General features: G+C 40.5%; 1 protein-coding gene across 2 annotated transcripts in view; it reads left to right on the plus strand.

Annotated features, from left to right (window-relative positions):
* The window catches only part of tmem94 (transmembrane protein 94), a 69,906-nt gene that overhangs the window by 24,662 nt on the left and 25,331 nt on the right, over positions 1-19,913 (plus strand). Inside the window, exons 11-16 of one of the 2 annotated variants that reach the window (XM_030754949.1) lie at positions 1,020-1,076; positions 3,330-3,332; positions 10,295-10,399; positions 12,875-13,048; positions 13,162-13,383; positions 13,794-14,106. In XM_030754949.1, coding sequence (XP_030610809.1) covers positions 1,020-1,076; positions 3,330-3,332; positions 10,295-10,399; positions 12,875-13,048; positions 13,162-13,383; positions 13,794-14,106 — 874 coding nt within the window. The remainder of the gene's footprint in view (positions 1-1,019; positions 1,077-3,329; positions 3,333-10,294; positions 10,400-12,874; positions 13,049-13,161; positions 13,384-13,793; positions 14,107-19,913) is intronic. The other variant, XM_030754948.1, reaches the window with a different exon arrangement.

The raw sequence follows: 19,913 nt of genomic DNA on the forward strand, positions 1-19,913 counted from the left end.
TGTTTGAGATACCAACAGTGTTTTCACATCTTATTTGTCCATTCTTTCTCTCACATCAGTAGACAGCAAGCAGATAGCTTCTTTTCCCGGTTTATTTTTTCCCTCGCACCGCGCCTCCCCTAAAGTGCTCTGGCGCCCCCTAGGGGAGGCGCGCCTCACACTTTGAAAACCGCCGATATATATATATATATATATATATATATATATATATATATATATATATATATATATATATATATATATAATATAATATATATATTTTTTTATTACTTGAATGTCATAACTATTAAATGGGCAACAGTGGGACCTGAGAACAGAATTTCATTCCACTGCATGCAAATGTGATGTGAATCACAATAAAGAATCCTTGTCTGAGTGGCAGCACCGGTTGTTCAGGAGAACACTGCAGCAAGTACTCATGCCTTCAGTGCTCTTTTATTTAGTTGGTGCTGAAGTTATCTTCATTGTTGTTTTATTTTATACAAATTTTGCTTCATGTTGAGGTCACAGCATATGATTCACATTATTTTTTTATTTTTAAGCTCAAGAGTTCAGATTTTTCCTTTAATTTGCCACTTGCCTACATGTTCATTAAGCAGTTTTAAACGCTGTAAATTGGGACTCCAAAAAAAAAGGTCACAGTGCTTGCACGATTTAGTTGGTATGGATATAAACACCCTCAAAAATAAATGTGAAAGTCATCACTTTAGAGCTCAGTCAAAGAACCAAAGTGTTGATGGTGTCTCACCAAATGTAGGTTTTCCAGTATTTTTGCATTTGTTTAAATGCTTGAGTACAAAGACAATACAAAAATGTTAATGCTGTCTAAATGCAAATGGCCTACAATGCACAGCATTTCAGATGTTTCTTCTTCAATTCAGAAATAAGTCATCATGAAAGCTGAGTCTAACCCTAAGACACACACACACACACACACACACACACACACACACCAGACACAGAGGAGACACAGTGAAGGCCTCCCTCTGTGTTTTAACTAGACTCTTCTCTTGCCCCAGCTTGCTAAGTTCTCTGAGGACACTCTAAGCAGCTACACCGAGGTGGTTTCCTCCCAGGTATAACCTCTTGCTGTCTGATAACCCCTCACCCTCCTCCCTTCTTCCATTCGCTTGACTTCCAGCTCCACCTGAACCATCCCACTCACTATCCTTACCCATTTGTTTGCAATGCCTCTGTGGAACCCTTGTACATAGCTCTCGCTACTTTCCCACTTTCCTCCCTGATCCTCAGTCCCACCAACATCTTTGATTTCTTCTCTGTGAAATTTTACATGAGATTTACATCAGATTCTTTGTGTCCACTCCTTTTGTATTTTTTTCTTTTTGCTTTAATATATTTATATACTTGGCTTTGCTTTCTGTTTTTAAACTCATGCTGTACATGTTATTTCCTTCTCTGACTGGTTTTAACCACTTTTTGTGTGTGGATTATTAGTCAACACACTGACCAAGCAGCTCTTCATGTGAGTTTACACTCAGATGCCTCCAGTTATCTTCAGGGGTGGCAAAAGTACAGACATTATATACTTAAGTAAAAGTACAAGTACTTGTGTTAAAAACTACTCTAGTAAAAGTTGACGTACTGGTTCAACTCTTTACACAAGTAAAAGTGAAAAAGTACAGGCTCTGAAATGTACTCAAAGTAAGAAAGTAAAAGTAGCACTTTGGAGGATGTTTCTACCAGCTATTTTTGTGTAAAGCTACAGGGAAGCACGGTGGCACAGTGGTTAGCACTGCGCCACACAGTTAGAATAACATCTGGAAGGTCTGGGTTCAATTCCACCTTGGCCCAGGCCTCTCTCTCTCTCTCTCTCTCTCTCTCTCTCTCTCTCTCTCCCCCTCTGTGTGGAGTTTGCATGTTCTCCCCGTGCTTGCGTGGGTTTCCTCCAGGTACTCCGGTTTCTTCTCACATTCCAAAGACATGCACTTACTGGGGTTAAGTTAATTGGCTACACTAAATAGCCCATAGGTGTGAATGTGAGTGTGAAAGGTTGTGAAAGGTCTGTGTTGGCCCTGCGACAGGCTGGCGACCTGTTCAGGGTGTCCTATGACAACTGGGATAGACTCCAGCCCCCCGCGACCCTGAACAGGATGAGCGGAAGCGAATGGATGGATGGATGGACATGAGAATACAAATGTTATTCCAATCAAAGTTTTAATCCTAATGAATGTACTCATCTTGAATCTGTTATCTAGGACACAAACTGTGAAAGGGAATTTAAAAACAGCTCTATTTTCTGTGTCCTACATTGTAGAGCAGCCATCACCAATAGGCGGACCTCGGTCCGGATCCAGACTGAAATGATGTCTCAAGCGGACCCGAACCTAATACCAAAACAGAAATAACCACTTAATTAAAATCTTGTTGAGCGCATTCTGGTTTACCGGCGCAGCTTTTACGGTCCTTACGGTAGTAGTGAAGCGTCCAAGGAAACCCACTGACCAATTGCATGCGAGTTTGGCTATACCACATGATACCACCAAGCTGGTTCCTGCCGGCTGGTAAACTTTGTAACAAACAGGGTTATTATAGTTAACGCAAACGAACGAAATAATGAAAACTGAAACTGAAAAAAACATTTTCATTAACTGAAATAAATAAAATCTATAATTAAAAGCAAAAAACAGTATTGTGAGTTTACAAAACTAACTAAAACTAACAGAAATTATAGATAAAATGACCTTTGTTTTCTTAATTTTATTTAAAACCCTTGTCGATTCATATGAAATCTTTTTTTTTTTTTTGCTCTAACAGTTTAAGCTGGGAGCGCCATCGGGCAACTGTGTGCGTGCGTGTGCATGCTCACCGCATTGGTCCGCAAAGCAATGGCAGCAGTCTGTCGAGAAACCGCACTGATCCTTCAATGTAACCTGACGTGCGCCTCCGGAGAAGTCGAACTACGTGTCGGGTCCACACAACCCACAAGGTTGTGATTAACCTGTTCAGTCCTTGTGCGTTTCTGGCTACTTTTTGCTGCAGTGTTTGAATTCATCAGTGAGAGAATAACAATCAGGAATAATAATCAAAGCATCAATATAAGGACTCACAAATGTCAGCAAATTCCTGGAGGGAGACTGCTGAAACTATCGGAATGGATGTGAAGAAAGTGGAAAAACAGGGACAAATATGTTTGCAGCCAAAAAACTGAGCAAAAAGAGCGAGGACCAAAAAAGTCCCAGCCGGCACTGCATATAAAACACCAACACGCGACCGCAAGGTAATTAACACACACAATCCAGCTACACAAGCATAAATGGTTGGCCACTTAAGTAGGTTGTGTACAGAGGCCGCAAAGCTAGCTCTCCGAGCAGGTCGAAAACAGAAGCAGCTTCATGTGGTGAGAACATCAGGATGCAGCTGGATTTGAGCTTTGATTCCTTCAAAGAGTTCAGTTTGTTTTTGTCCAACATTCGCTGTGTTCTGATGTTTTACACCACGTGTTCTGCACTGACGATGAAGTTTGTTGTAGAGTTTATTCAGTTTTGGAGTTCATGTTTTTCTTTATGTTTCTCCTTATTGATGTTCATGTGATTACTTAATATTACACATATTAAACACGTAGTGCTGCTATTTTGTGAACAGTTGATTGTTGAATGCCATTTTTTTAAATGGTATCTTTTGTCGAGTTATTACACAATAGTCACTCTTGCACCTGACAAAGTATGAAAAACTAAAACTGACGAAAACTAAACTAAAACTAAGCATGAAAACAAATATAAAAACTAATGCTCTGAAAACTAACAAAAACTATATATATATATATATATATATATATATATATATATATATATATATATATATATATATATATAATATGATTAATTACTTACGGGGAAAATAACGAATTAAAAAATGTAATGCATTTTAATCGCAGTTTATATCGATGCACAATGTGATAAGCGTGATGAGCTGTGTGCAAATTCATATCGCTTATTTGCAAAAAGTGCTCCGCTGTTTTCGGAGCTGTCCATTGCCGCTGCTCTACCAGCAGGTCGCCTCGCTAGCTGTCAGCTGACCGGAATATCGAGGTTTGCTTTAGCCGGAGAGAACGCCCGACTGCTGTCACATCATTTTCAACCTCCCGCTGGTTTTCGCCGCTGAGTGGAAGTTACACATCCGGCCTTTGCGGTCTGTGTGGGCTGGGTCCTTCGAAGGATGCCGCCCCTGAATTTGAGCTATGGAGATGATGGAAGAGACTACGCTGGTGGATGGGAAATTTAAATACAAGAAACTTCCAGATGGAAGTACAAAAAAAAATGCTGAGTTTGCTTATCACAGGAGCACTTCCACCCTTCCTTGGTCTGTGTAGTAGACTGGTGGGAAAATAAACAAGATTTTGTAAATGTAAGCTTATATATTCATTCATTCATCAACCAAACTTAAATCAATATTGCTCATGTTAAATACTGAAATGCAATTAAAATGCGATTAATTAATTACAAAGCTTCTAATTAATGTAATTTTTTTAATCGAGTCCCAGCCCCTATATATATATATATATATATATATATATATATATATATATATATATATATATATATATATATATATATATATACCTTGGCCTCATGAAATTTTGTCTGACTAGACCTCTTTAAATTTTATTTGAATACCCCTGCCCTACACTGACAGGCTGTATAAATGTTGGATGGACTCTCAGCATCAGCAGCTTTAATTCAAACTCATCTCTGCTACACTTCATGTAACCTATAACTCTGACCATGAACATAGCCTCTGTGCACCAGTCCAACACAGAGCTTTACTGTAAATACAGTACAGCAAACTGACCTGTTTATCCTGAACTAAACTGCAGTATTTTCATACAATCTTTAAATTACACAAAGTTAGCATATCTCAGTTTGTTTTGCAGTCCTTACCTGTAAATCTGACCTCTCTTCTTCCCTCCTGTCCTCTTTCTTACATCTTTCTCCATCTCTGAGTGAAGTTATCGCCCATTCTTTTCTCTCCCTTGAAATACAGCAGCTGTTCTTCTAGCTAGCAGACAGTGTGAAAAACTGCAGATACTTTTTGTGCTGACATTTGTTGAGCATTTAGAAACATTGCATTTAAAATTACCTGCCACATGTTATTCCCTTTATTTTCGCTCCTCTTCAGTAGCACTAGCTAAGATGCTGGAGGTACTGCAAGCACAACTTACGGACATCCTCTCTCGGTCCGACCCACTGTAACTCTGATAATAGCGCTATAAATGATACAGAAATTATCTGGTGTTGCCTCTTTAAGCCCCAGTGATGGAGGATACACCAGTAGGATTGTCTGTTATGTTACTAGTCCACCATTTAGGTTCAAATTGGTTTGATGTTTGATGGCTCAGTGACCTGAAATGACATCTTAAACCTAAAGTAAGTAGAAAGTACAGATATTTGTGTAAAAATGTAGGGAGTAAGGGGTCATTCACAATTATCAGCATTTTCCAAAGTGTACAAACTGTACTCTTTTTCAGACTCCCCTCCCCCCTCCCCAAAAGTGTAGAAAGAAAATGTTGATCTTTTTTCATGACATTTATTTCAAGAAGATTTTATTGTCATTATACGTCAAGACATAGAATGAAATTATGTTCCAAAACACCCATCCAAGAACACAGAGACAAACACAAACAGGGGAGACAGGCATCTGAGGTCATGCAGCCATTTTACCGGTGCTACATTTGGCAGGAAAACAGAAAGAGATACACTGGGATAGGTAGGTTCACCTTGTTCTTTGGTATTTTAATGTAATAGGAAGTATTAAAACCACATCCTGCTGAAATTCTGGAAATCTTGCCATCACATATGCTCTTTCCTATATATTAAAACATTGGGTGGCTTAGTGGTGAAGCCGGCAACCACATACATATGCCGCGTTGCGGTGCAGACGGCGCGGGTTCGAGTCCTGGCCTGTCGCCAATTTGTCCGCGTGTCTTCCCCTGTATCTTTCCCCCATTTCCTGTCTCTCTCCACTGCCGATAAAAGCAGCTGTGGCCAAAAATGCAAAAAAAATCCATCCATCGATTCTCTTCTGCTTATCCTTTTCAGGGTGGTGGGATGGCTGGAGCCTATCCCAGATGTCATAGGGCGAGAGGCAGGGTACACAGATATACCTATATATTAGAATTTGTAGGGTGCAATAAACTGATTTGAATTTGAATGTATACTGCTCTGCATGTATGCAAAATGTACATTGTACACAGTGGCAGTGGAGCAATTTGTCATCTGAATAGCTGGTCTTGTTATGGACATGTTTATTTCCTGTGTGTATTGGAAAAACAGAAACAAAAAAAAAGCCAAAATTCATATAATTCTACACAAAAAATGGGCTGGACAAAATTTCTGGCACCCTCAACTTCATATTTGGTTGCACACCCTTTAGAAAAAATACCTGAAATCAGCCGCTTCCTATAACCTATGTGTTCTTTTCTTTGTAGGCCTCATTCTGTTTTTGGTAAACAGTAGAATGATGTGCTTTACCAAAAGGCTCTATCTTGGTCTCATCAGTCCACAAGACATTGTCCCAGAAGGATTTTGGCTTACTCACATACATTTTGGAAAACTGCAGTCTAGCTTTTTTATGTCTCTGTGTCAGCAGCGGGGTCCTCCTGGGTCTCCTGCCATAGTGTTTCCTTTCATTCAAATGTCGACGGATAGTTTGTGCCGACACTGATACACCCTGAGCTTGCAGGACAGCTTGAATTTCTTTAGAACTTGATTGGGGCTGCTTATCCACCATCCAGACTATCCTGTGTTGCAGCCTTTCATCAATTTTTCTCTTCTGTCCACATCCAGGGAGGTTATCTACAGTGCCGTGGGCTGTAAACTTATTATGTTGCGCACCGTGGACAAAGGAACATCAAGATCTCTGAAGATTATTTTTCCACAATTTTGTTTTTCAAGTCCTCCGACAGTTCTCTTTTTGTTTTCCATGCTTAGTGTGGCACACACAGACACACAACTTCTCTTCTTTTTATCTAGATTCAGGTATGATTTTTTTATTGCCCGCACCTGTTATTTGCCACAGTTACATTTAAATGAGCATCACATGCTTGAAACAAAGTTATTTACCCACAATTTTGAAAAGATGCCAACAATTCTGTCTGGTCCATTGCACTGGTCAAGTGTTTGTCACACTTTTGAAGTGTTTAGGCAGACTAATTGTAGAATGTATTAGTTTGAGATTCCTTATATGATTGATTTTGGTATCTTGCGTTTTTTTTTTAGTTAAGATTTTTTTTGGCTTTGATAGTTTGCCAGTGGAGATAGACAGGAGGAGAGGAGAAACAGGGGAAGACACGCAGCAAATGGCAACAGGCCGGGACTCGAGCCTGTGCCGGCCACATGGCCAAGTGGCATACATGTGGCATACTATCCTCGTGTCCCATCTGTGTCTTTTTTGATAATGATACTTTATTGATCCCACAATGGGGAAATTACAGTTAACAGAATGCCCATCCAAGAAGACAAACAAACATGGGGAGACAGGTGAACTGTGGCCATGCTGCCCCCCTTCTGGAGATGCTGCCATTAAAAAGACATATAGGGACATATAGGGATGACTGAGGAAAAAAAAATCATCTCATACTTTGTATACATACACACATACACAGTATAAAGTTACAAAAACCTCTGCGATAGTGCAGAAACAAAGGATGGGAGCACTAGGTGGGGTGGTTACTCCAGACAAAATGGTAGGAAAGTGTTGAATATAGGAAAGAGATGATCCTAAGAAGCACTGTCAGTTGAATCTTTGCTGGACCTTCTGCTTGTTTGCTTACACCGCATGACTAAAAATCTGATTTCCTCTCCTTGTGTCCTCTCCTTATCTACTGTAGATTGACCATAAAAATATTTTCCAGTTTATTTCATGAAATAAAGTTTCAATTTGTGTTTGGAAGATATGCTGGCCAGTGAGCTACAGGGGAGTTCATGGCCCTATGAAAATTTAATGTGCACTTACAGCTCTGTTATTTAAATTTGTTAGGCATGTTTCTATACAAAAGTGAAGTACAGTGGGCAAATGTGCAATTACAAAAAAGAACAGATAGAAGTGGCAATTCTGTAGGTAATCTAATAACATTTCTAATTTACACTGCTTAAAAAAATTGAGGGAACACTTTGAAAGCACATCAGATCTCAATGGGGGAAAAAAATCATGCTTGATATCTATATCATATGGGCTGCGTAATGTGTTAGGAACAAAAGGATGCTGCATCATTTGATGGAAATAAAAATTATAAACCTACAGAGGACTGAATTCAAAGAGCATGAGGCTGGGCATTGTTGTGCACCTGGAGGAACCCAGGACCCACTGTACCAGGATATGGTCTGACAACGGGTCCAAGGATTTCATTCTGATACCAGTCAGGGCGCGTTGCCTAGTAGAGGTCTGTGCATCCTCCCTTGGATATGCCTCCCCAGACCATCACTGACTCTCCACCAAATCGGTCATGCTGAACGATGTTACAGGCAACATAATGTACTCCCCAGCTTCTCCAGACCCTTTGACATCTGTCACATCCGCTCAGGGGAACCTTCTCTCATCTGTAAGAAGAAGAAGAAGAAGAAAGAGCTTTATTTGTCACATACATATACATGCAGTGAAATTCATTCTCTGCATTTAACCCATCACACACATGGAGTGTGTAGTACACACAGCACAGCATGGAGCAGGGGGCAGCCAAGGGGCGCCCGGGGAGCAACCTGGGGGGGTGGGCTTGCTCAGGGACCCACAGTGATGCCAGCCCGAGGATTTGAACCAGGGTCCTCTCAGTGATGAACCCTCTTCTTCTCCCCTAGGCCACCACTCCAGAAAAGAACAGGGCACCAGTGGTAGATGTACCAAGTCCAGTATTCTATGACAAATGCTACGGTGCGGGGCAGTGGGCCCAGTAGAGGATGTTGGGCCCTTAGGCCACTCTCATGATGTCTGTATATGATTATGTGGTCAGAGACATTCACACTGGTGGCCTGCTGGAGGCAATTTTGTAGGGTTCCAACGGTGTTTGTCCCGTTCCTCGTTGCTCAAAGAAGCAGATACCAGTACTGCTGATGGGTTAAGCAGCTTCTATGGGCCTGGCCGACTCTCCTAGAGTAGCTGCGTGCCTCCTGGAGTCTGTTCTATGCTCTTGAGACTGTGCTGGGAAACACAGCAAACCTTCTGGTAATGTGATGTGCTAACCTGGAGGACTACCTGTGCAACCTATGTAGGGTCCAGGTATTGCCTCATGTTACCAGTAGTGACACTGACCCTAGCCAAATGCAAAACTTTAATAATAAAAAAAAAAAAAACAGTCAGAAAAGATGATTAGGGGGAAAAAAATGTCAGTAGCCTCCACCTGTAAAACCATTGCGGTTTGGGGGGTTGTCCCCTCTTGTGCCACCTGTTGTTGATTTCTTTAATACGCAGCTGAAACAAATTAACAACCTTCTGTGTGGTATATGAACATAGATGTAGCCAATCTTAGCATTTGAAGATGGTTTTGCACTGGCACAGAATATTAGTAAATCAGGCACTAAAACTAAATACTGGGGCTACCAGCTAGCTGCTGGGGTAAGGCATTTGATTTTAAGTGTGGTGTTTGGAGATTTTTTTTAAAAACTCATATTATTTCTACTATGTGTGGCTTCTGAAGATGATAAAGCAACTAAAATACTTGGATGAGTTCTGCATGGATTCATGCATATGCTGCTTTTCCATAAACCTCTGCACTGACTCTAGTGGTAGTGTTTCTTCATTTCAGATGTTAGTGTGCCATATTCTCTAAGAATTTCACTGATGATACTGGCTGTCAAAAGAAAATTTTCCTGTACATTCTGTACACTATACATGTTTTTTGTTTTATTTTGCCATCTGGATGCTTAATGATAAGGCAAAGAGTTTGATCCGACAGCTTCCCTGGACAACGCTATGATTGTTTTTGGGTTATCTCCTGGTAAGCTATCATGGATCCCATCAAAGTAAAAGAAAAAATCTGCATGAATGTGTTTTCAGCAGTCTATACTAAACGGCACCTTTTTGCCTCGCATTATAGACGCTTTATCCATTTTCTTTATTTATAGCCCAATCACAAATCAGCTTTGTGTGGGTTTTGGAGCTGGGTTGGAATTTTTAAGGATGTTTTTGCCACCCACCCCCAAACTCAAATTTGAAGAGTGTTATATTTTTTTTCTGACTCATACTTTTCAGTTGTTTATTATTTATTTTCACCTTTTTGATATGTAGTAGAAATTAGTTCCCTTGATAACTGTGTTTGTGTGTGTGCGCATACTCATTTATGCAGGAGATGCTCCGTTGTGTGTGGAGGCACCTTGTTGCCGTCTTGAAGGGAGAATCTCAGACACTCTGCTATACTTCCAGCCTCTTGCACACTCTGGGATCTGTCACTGTGAGTATTTCTAGGCCTTTTAGAGAATACATCTAGGTAAAAATGTCCTGACCATCTCAGATTGCATTTAGATTGTACAAGCCCAATTCCAACAAATGTTAGGATACTGTGTAAAATGTAAATTAAAAACAGAATGCAATTATTTGCAAAACTCATAAACCCATATTGTATTCACAGTAGAACATCAGATATTTAACTGACACTTTTTGCTATTTAATGAAAAATATGAGCTTATTTTGAATGATGGCAGCAACACATCTCAAAGTTAGGACTGGGCATCAAAAGGCTGGAAAGGTAAGTGGTACTAAAAGGAACAGCTGGAGGAACATTTTGCAGCAAATTAGGTTAATTGGAAACAGGCCAGCAACATGATTGGGTGTAAAAAGAGCACCTTAGAGAGGCAGAAATTCTCGGAAATAAAGCTATGCAGAGGTTCACCCATCTGGAAAAAAAAACCCTGCATCTACAAATATACTATCTCTTACAACACAATGGAGTAGTGGGGTGCTTAACTTGACTTTCACCAATTGAAAACATTTGGTGCATTATGGTAAATGGACGGGTACTTATAGTGTGCTCAAAACACTTTTAAGTAAGTAAGTAAAATTTTATTTATATAGCACCTATCAAGACATAAATCGCAAAGTGGTTCACAACACTAAAACAAAGTACAACTGGAGTAAGGTAAAAAAAAAAAAAATAACCAAACGCAAGCCTAAAAAGATGAGTTTTTAGCTGTTTTTTAAAAGACACCATCGAATCCGCAGTTCTTATACAGAAGGGGATAGAGTTCCAGAGTCGGGGAGCTGCTGTTGCAAAAGCTCTATCTTCTTTAGTTTTACTAAAAACCTCATTCATCCAATCACACACATTCATACATTATTAATACATAGCACTTTGTCTAACACACACACACACACACATGCCGATGCATGCATTGGGGGCAACATGGGGTTCAAGGATACTTTGACTGCAGACTGGAGTAGCCAGGGAGCTGAGCCACTGACCTTTTGATTGGTAGACCAGTGACTATTGAATCCTATATTTGACAAAAATGGGACAGCATTCCTCTCCCAAAAGTCCAGCAACTTGGTGATGTCAGTTCCCAGATTAACAGGTATGAAATCACAGACATATTAATCACATTTACATGTTTCACATCATCAAATTTCAGTATTAGACAAAGATAACCTGAGTAAATACAAAATGTAGTTTTTAAGTGATGATTTCATTTATAAAGGGGAAAAAAACTATCCAACCCTACCTGGCCCTATGTGGAAAAGGTAATTGCCCCTAAACTCATTTTGCCACCCTTGACAGAAAGAACTATAATGAAGGGTTTGCAATAACTGGCAGTGAGTCTTTCACATCCCTCTAGAGGAATTTTGGCCCACTCCTCTTTGCAGAATTGTTTCAATTTAGCCACATTGGAAGGTTTTCAAGCATAAATGGCCGGTTTAACACAGCACAAAATTTAAATACCTGGGTCTCTCCACCTTCTGGTTTGAGAACTGAAGAAGCCTTTTGGATGAGAGGTGAAATGTCTTCAACAAACTTAAAAAAGTCCAGTTGCCTTTTTTTCAAGCTCCAGAGACTTTCATCAGCAGTGGGTTTTTTTTGCTTTGAAACTCTCTCATGGATGCTATTTTTGTTGTTGTTCTGGATTTTTCTATGATCTCCTGGGTGAGTAGTCACTGTGTTCATGGAACCATTTTAGTAGTCTGGCTACTCCTGGGAATGTTCACCCCTGTTCCAAGTTTTCTCCATTTGTGGTTAATGGCTCTCATTGTTGTTTGCTGGAGTCCCAAATGAGTAGTCACTGCATTCATGCGTTTGTGAGCACCGAGGTGGCTCAGCTGAAGAACAGGCGACCATGTATACTGTGAGGCAAAAAGCAGGCGGCGTAGGTTTGCACCCTGACCGGTCACTCTTTGCTGCGTGTCTTCCTCCATCTCTCCTCCCGCTTTCCTGTCTCTCCACACTGTCAAATAAAGCCATTATGGCCCAAAAAGCAAACAAAAAATGCATTTTGTATTTACTCAGGTTATTTTTGTCTAATATTAAAATTTATTTGAAGTAAGTGTGGCAAATGTGAAAAAGTATTTGCCCCCTTCTTGATTTCTTATTTTTTTTGCATAACACAGTAAGTCTATTTTGGAGAAGTTCTACATAAGTTACAACCTTAAAGCTTAAGTATGTAGGCGAATGACCCTATAACACAGTATGTATAAATGTAACTTCTGCATGAATACTTGGAACTGCTTTATACTGAAGACATTTTCCTTTAAAGTTAGTGGCTATATTTTTCTTTAGAAGACCTTAAAATATTTAGATAGATCAAACAATCCCTTCTTGAGCAGTGCTTAAAAAAGCCTAGAACCCCTATTATTTTCTCAGCAAGCTTTTTTTTTTTTTTTTTAATTTATTTATTTTTAGTGTGTGTATATGTAATCTATACTTTTACTTTACATGTAGGTGCTATGTTGTGTGGACAAGCAAGGAATTCTGTCGTGGCCTAATCCCAGTCCGGAGACTGTGCTGTTCTTTAGTGGACGAGTGGAACCGCCACACAACAGCCAGGATGACCTCAGAGATGACGTGTCTGTTAACTCATACTGCCGAATGGATATGGATGATGATAGGGACGAGGTGTGTTTGTGTGTGTTCTCTCAAGCAATATTTTTAGCCTCACAATCTTAATTTTACTATGTTTTTTTTTTTTTTAATTAAAACCAAAAAAGCAACTTTATTTTGTCTTGTAGGCCCAGGAGGCAGAGGCTCTGCTTTGTCTGCAGACAGAGTCCTCAACACAGCTGGGGGAGGGGTTAGATCCCAGCGAGATGTCACATGACACAGCCCTTTTGTCTGAAACACTCCGAATTCAGCAACCCTGCCAGCCCATACCCATTAGCACCAAACACCACTCTGGATCTAATGTGAGCTTCAGCCATGACACTGAGCGAGGCGAGGATGACCAGGCGCTGGTAAAACTGCAACTGAAACCCCAAACATAGAGCTGTAAAAACGATGGTTAAAATATTGTAGTTAGACCCCTTAACACTGTGATTTTGGTGTTGTCTGAGATGCAAAAGCTGGAGCAAAATTTGCCAGTTTGAGTTATCACTGCTGCTGCTATGGGCTACATGTGCAAACAAACCAATGACAGCATAGCATGAAATGACAAAAAACTGACCAGCACAACACGAATAAAGTTTAGGAACTCTGAAAATGTCAAATTAATAATGTAGAGTCTCAGAATAATCACAGTTTGAATTTTAACAGTCAGTGGTTGGTGCTGTAAAGTCAGTATGTGCCTTTAGGTTTTTTGACTTGCCAATTAAGCCTGTTTATTGGTGATTTTTTTTTTTTTTTTTTTTTCCTGTCTCATCTCCAGGATTTTTCAACGGGTTGTCCTGAAGTGGAGGCTGAGGACTTTGTGTGTGACTACCACCTGGAGATGCTGAGCCTGTCGCAAGACCAGCAGAACCCAGCCAGTATCCAGTTTGATGACCAGTCCTGGCAGTGCCACCTGCCCTCCCTAAAGCCACTAGGCCTGAACATCATGCTGAACCTCTGCAATGTCAGCGTCACCAAGCAGCTCTGCCGCTTCTCTGACCATCTGTCCAACCTGGCTCTGCAGGAGAGCCATGGCACTGTGCTACCAGTCTATGTCCCCTGGGGGCTCTGTGAGCTCTCCAGGCTTATAGGTGAGCATGTCTGAATTGATTGTAATGTAGATTAAAAAAGTAATGACTTCCCCCACTCTCTTGGTTGCATTTAACAGTCTGTGGACTGCTATTTAACATATAATAATAACTTACGTAACAGTGGTTAACTTAGAGAACTATGTAGAACCTCTATGCCATAAAGTTATATGAGGACAGAAATCGGGGAGATTTTATTCAGATGATTTGGCACTTTAAACTGATCCTACTGTAGATGCCTTCTAGGATGTGTCTTCAGAAAGAAAATCTGACCTCGCTCTTGCCCACCCAGCATGCATTATTTTTATCACCTCACTGGGTGGGCTGGTGGCCAATTTTCAACTTTGTGAACTGTGTGACCTAGGATCAGAGGTGGGAAATAACGAAGTACAAATACTTTGTTACTGTACTTAAGTAGATTTTTTTAGGTATCTGTACTTTAATTGAGTATTTATTTTTCTGAGTACTTTTTACTTTTACTCCCTACATTTTTACACAAGTATCTGTTCTTTCTACTTCTTACATTTTCAAAACAGACTCGTTACTTTTTAACACGTAAGAGAAAAGTTTGCATTTCCCGTCACTGCGCTGTCAAACATCAAACGATCTGAGCCTAAATGGAGGAATAATAACATATAAGAGACAATCGTACTGGTGTATCCTCCATAACCGGGGCTTATCGGGTACAAAGGGATTAAATACGCAAACCCATATAATTAACGTTTATTTATAGCGCTATAATCAGGGGTTACAGCGGGCCGGACCGAGTCCATAAGTTGTGCTCACGGCACGTAAACAGCTTAGCTAGCGCTACTGAAGGGGAACGAGCATAAAGGGAGTAACGTGTGTCAGGTAAATGTAACGTTTCTAAATGCTCAACAAATATCAGCAAACACACAAAGTGTGTGCAGTTTGTCACACAGTGTGTCTGCAAGCTAAAAGAAGAGCTGCTGTATTTCAGGGAGAGCAAAGAGAGAGAAGTTCACTCAGAGATGGAGAAAGATATTAGAAAGTGGACAGGAGAGGAAGAAGAGAGGTTAGATTTAAAGGCAAGGACTGGAAAACAAACTGAAGTATGCTGACTTTGTGTTATTCAAAGATTGTATGAAAATACTGCAGTTTAGTATGTAATCAACAGGTTAGCTTGTTGTACTGTATGTACAGTAAAGCTCTGTGTTGGACTGGTGCACAAAGGCTGTGTTCATGGTCAGCGTTACAGGTTACAGCAGTGTAGCAGAGATGAGTCTGAATCAAAGCTGCTGATGCTGAGATTCATTCACTGAATCCAACATTTCTACAGCCTCTATGCTGTCAGTGTAGGGGATGGAGATCAGCTCAGATAGCTGTGAAATACTGGGTTACATCTCTGTGAATTCAGTTCATCCACACAGAGCAGCAAACCTCAGAGCAGCAGCAGCAGGTCAGCTGATCACAGCCTGCACACCAACATCATTTACTGGAGCACACAATAGAAAGCTGTGATTCTTCTCCCCATGCAGAGCCACTACAGCTGATCTTAGGGTTCCTCCACCTTCTGAATCCCACTGTAACCCCTGAGTATCCTCATGTTTGTGTTTAGGTGGAGGCACAGCCACCACCTGAACTCACACACTCACCCACTCTAACTGCAATACCCACATCTCTGTGCAATATTATAGTATTTATACTGAACAATATCTATCACTCCTATATTATGTAATATCCAATATTCATTCACTAGTGCAATATTCATTCACCAAGTGCAATACTCACATCTTCATTATTATATGTATATACTTATTTTATTTTTTACAATGTATATATTTTCATATATTCTCTTAGATTGGAATAACATTTGTATTCTCATGTATTATATTATTCATCCAGCCATCCATTATCTTCCGCTTATCCTGTTCAGGGTCGCGGTAGGGCTGGAGCCTATCCCAGCTATCACAGGGCAAAAGGCATATAATGAGGTTCGGTTAGCTTTACAAAAATAGTTGGTAGAAATGAACTACTTTTACTTTCTTACTTTGAGTACATTTCAGAGCCTGTACTTTTTTACTTGTACTTAAGTAAAGACGTTGAACCAGTACTTCAACTTTTACCAAAGTATTTTTTAACACAAGTACTTGTACTTCTACTTAAGTAAAGAATGTCAGTACTTTTGCCACTTCTGCCTAGGATGTTCAAATTCACACCATAGATGCATCTACTAAAAATCTCAGACAAGTTTGAACTAGGCGATCCTCATTCAACCACCTCCTCATTCACCTCTAACGCCTCACACATACTTTCAGCTAGAGACACCATTCAAACTTTAAAACAATGCCAAGACATTGAACTATTCAACTTGTATTTATCTTTTCAATATTTCTTATGGTTTTTCTTTAGTTCCAGTTTAAGTTTCATGCTTTTTTTTTTTTCACTCCTGTCAGAGTTTATAATAGGTGTGTATTGGATGGTATCTTGGCCATTAAGAGTGGACACACTAACTGACAGAGTGAGAGAAATCCAGAAATTCATCTGAAATTTTACTCTTTCAACTGCAGCTGTATCCACAGTGCTCACTCTACAACCATCATTTTATGTAGGGCCATTTCTCTTCTTTCAAACAATGTGTATCTCAACCCTGACAGATGTAAACTTTTTGATCTGTGTGGATCCAGGTAGAGGCCATGGCCTCAGACTTAGAGGTGCTAATTCTCATGCCAGCCACTTCACTCTTGGCTGTGAACCGTTCCACTGCGAGCTGGAGGCCACCACCTGATGAAGCCAACAGAACCGTTATCCACAAATAGCTGAGATGAGATACGCCACCAAGGTGGCAGCCTTGTGCCACTTGACTATGCTTGGAAATTCTGTCCATAAAATTTGCAAACAACACCCACTGGAAATGAGTCCCCCTCATCCCTAGACTCTGCTTCCACTACAGAAAGCATGTCAGTGGGATTAAAGATGCCCTCAAAGTATTCCTTCCACCACCTGACTATAGCCTCAGTTGAAATCAGCAGCGCCCCACCTGCAGTATAAACTGTGTGAGTAGAGCACTGTTTTCCTCTCCTGAGTTGCCTGATGGTTTGCCAGAATCGCTATGCAAAAGTCTTTTTCCATGGCCTCACCAATCTCCTCCCACACCCGAGTTTTTTGCTTTGACCACCGTCTGAGCCACGTTCAGCTTGGCCTGCTGGTACCCATCAGCTGCCTCCGAAGTCCCACAGCCAACCAAGCCTGATAAAACTATTTCAGCTTGATGGTTCCCTTCACCTCCAGTGACCACCATCTGGTTTGGGTATTACCACCACAACAGGCACCAACCACCTTGCAGACACAGCTCTGAGCAGCACCCTCTACAGTTTTCCATGTTCACAAATGTCCAGTTTCTCTATCTGGCATACTTAATCTCTACTCTAGATGTGATCCTCAACATGAATCCAAACTGTTTTTCACCACAATTTGGTGGGGACAGTCAACATAGCGAGGAGGACTGGTTTGCTGATTACTTTCATCTAACTGATCGTCAGGATTCAGAATTCATCACAGTACAAAAACAGCATTGGTGAAGTTTACAAATGATCTTCTTATGACCTCTGACAGTGGACTCATCACTGTTTGCCTTGCTAGACATCAGTGTAGCATTTAATACTGTTGACCATAATATTTTTATTATTATTATTATTAATAGAGGACATTGTAGGTATTAAAGATACTGCCCTTCAGTGGTTTGAATCATATCTATCTAAAATAATCCAAGTTCTTCATGTCAGTGGGGAGTCTTCTTCACACACTAAGGTTAATTATAGAATTCCACAGGGTTCTGTACTAGGATTAAGTCTATTTACATTATACATACGTTTTAGAAATCATAGCATGCATTTTTATTGGTATGCAGATGGCACCCAACTTTATCTGTCTAACCAGATGACACACACCAATTAGTTAAACTGCAGGAATGTCTTAACGGCAAAAACCAGGATGAACTAATTTCCGGTTTCTAAATTCAGATAAAACTGAAGTTATTGTTCTCTGGCCTACTAATCTTAGAAACATGGTGTCTAACCAGATACTTACTCTGGATGGCATTATTTTGGCCTCCAGTAACACTGTGAGAAATCTTGGGGTTATTTTTGACCAGGATATGTCCTTCAATGGACATATTAAACAAAAATGTAGGACTGCTTTCTTGCATTTGCACAATATCTCAAAAATTAGAAACATCTTGTCTCAGAATGATGCTTAAAAGCTAATTCATGCATTTACTACTTCTAGATTCGACTATTGTAATTCGTTATCGGGTTGTCCTAAAAGTTCCCTGAAAACCTTTAGCTGATCTAAAATGCCGCAGCAAGAGTACTGACAGGGACTAGAAAGAGAGAGCATATTTCTCCTATACTGGCTTCTCTTCACTGGCTCCCTGTTAAATCCAGAATTGAATTTAAAATCTCTCTTCTCACATACAAGGTCTTGAATAGTCAGGCCCCATCTTATCTTATAGACCTCCTAATACTATGTCACCCCAATCCAGTTGTTAAGTGATGACGTAGAATTCCATTTTCGGGTCCAGACTGTCCTGTGTTCAATATGCCTTAGTGCTGTGTCCCTCATTGTTTTGACCGATCCGAATGTAATAGTGAACAGTCACTGGGCTGCCATTGCTGTCCATTTAGGGGCATCTAGACCTGGAAATGACATTGGATTTAAAGACCAGATAAAGCACTTTTCTCTGAGTTATTGTATGGTTTTTACCTTACAATAAAGCACCTTGAGGTGACTGTTGTGATTTTGCGCTATATAAATAAAACTAACTTGAATTGAATTTCACCCTTTGAAAGCAATTCCCTGTGACACCAAATTGCTATGGAATCTAAAATAAATCAATATACATAAACAGGTTGTCTTTGTGAGATTTCATTTGCCTTTGCGAAATGGTCAAACAACAATATAAAGCGCAACACTTTTGGTTGAGTAAACGCTGGCACGTGTTGCAGCTGCTAATTGCCGACAAACTTTTTACGTCCTGATGTGTTTATGATCTGCAGTTCTTTCTCCAATTGAACTTTTTCTGTGCATGTGAGCTATCTTTTTCTCCGCTACTCAGTTTCCAGCAGTAGCTTAACTCCTTAACATTCAACCGGCCGGCTTCGTGACCTTACCTGACCCCTGCAATTCACAGTGCTGAAACTTCCAGCTCGACAGGTCAAAACTCATCCACTCCATCTGGTCCACCACTTGTCAGCCTCGCAGGAACGCCATTTGGTCTGCTGATCTCAACCTGTTGGCCAGCCCAACCAGGTTGGCTAAGCTGTCTGTCAAACCTGCCTCCACTGCTGTCAACTTCTGTCTGCGCAACATCCATTCACTCACGACCAGGATCTCCTCACTGACCGTAAGCTTGATTTTCTGTGTTTGACTAAAACCTGGCAACCCATGGACTTTTCGCAACTTAACTGGCTTGGTTTACATCTGTCAGCCCCGTGGCTTAGGTCGCAGTGGTGGTCTCGCGATAATTCATCGTGAGAAGTGTAAAGTCCTGCCTGTGTCCATACCCACCATCAGCTCATTCGAGTGTATTGTCTGTAAACAAAGCCCAAAGCCACACAGTGACTTCCTGGATGATTTTGTGGCTTTCCTTTCTCATTTGTCCGCTCTCTCACCTAGTGTAATATTATTGGGGGACTTTAATATTCACATTGACAATATTAATCTTCCTCTCACCATCCTGCCTTGAGAGTTTCAGTTTTCATCAGTTCACCAACTTCCCTACTCACACCAAAGGCCACTCTGGACATAATTTGTTGTTCTGGCCTCACCCATTGTACGACAAACAAACT

This window comes from Archocentrus centrarchus, chromosome 19 (genome assembly GCF_007364275.1).
Source record: "Archocentrus centrarchus isolate MPI-CPG fArcCen1 chromosome 19, fArcCen1, whole genome shotgun sequence".
In the NCBI taxonomy this organism is placed as follows: Eukaryota; Metazoa; Chordata; class Actinopteri; order Cichliformes; family Cichlidae; genus Archocentrus; species Archocentrus centrarchus.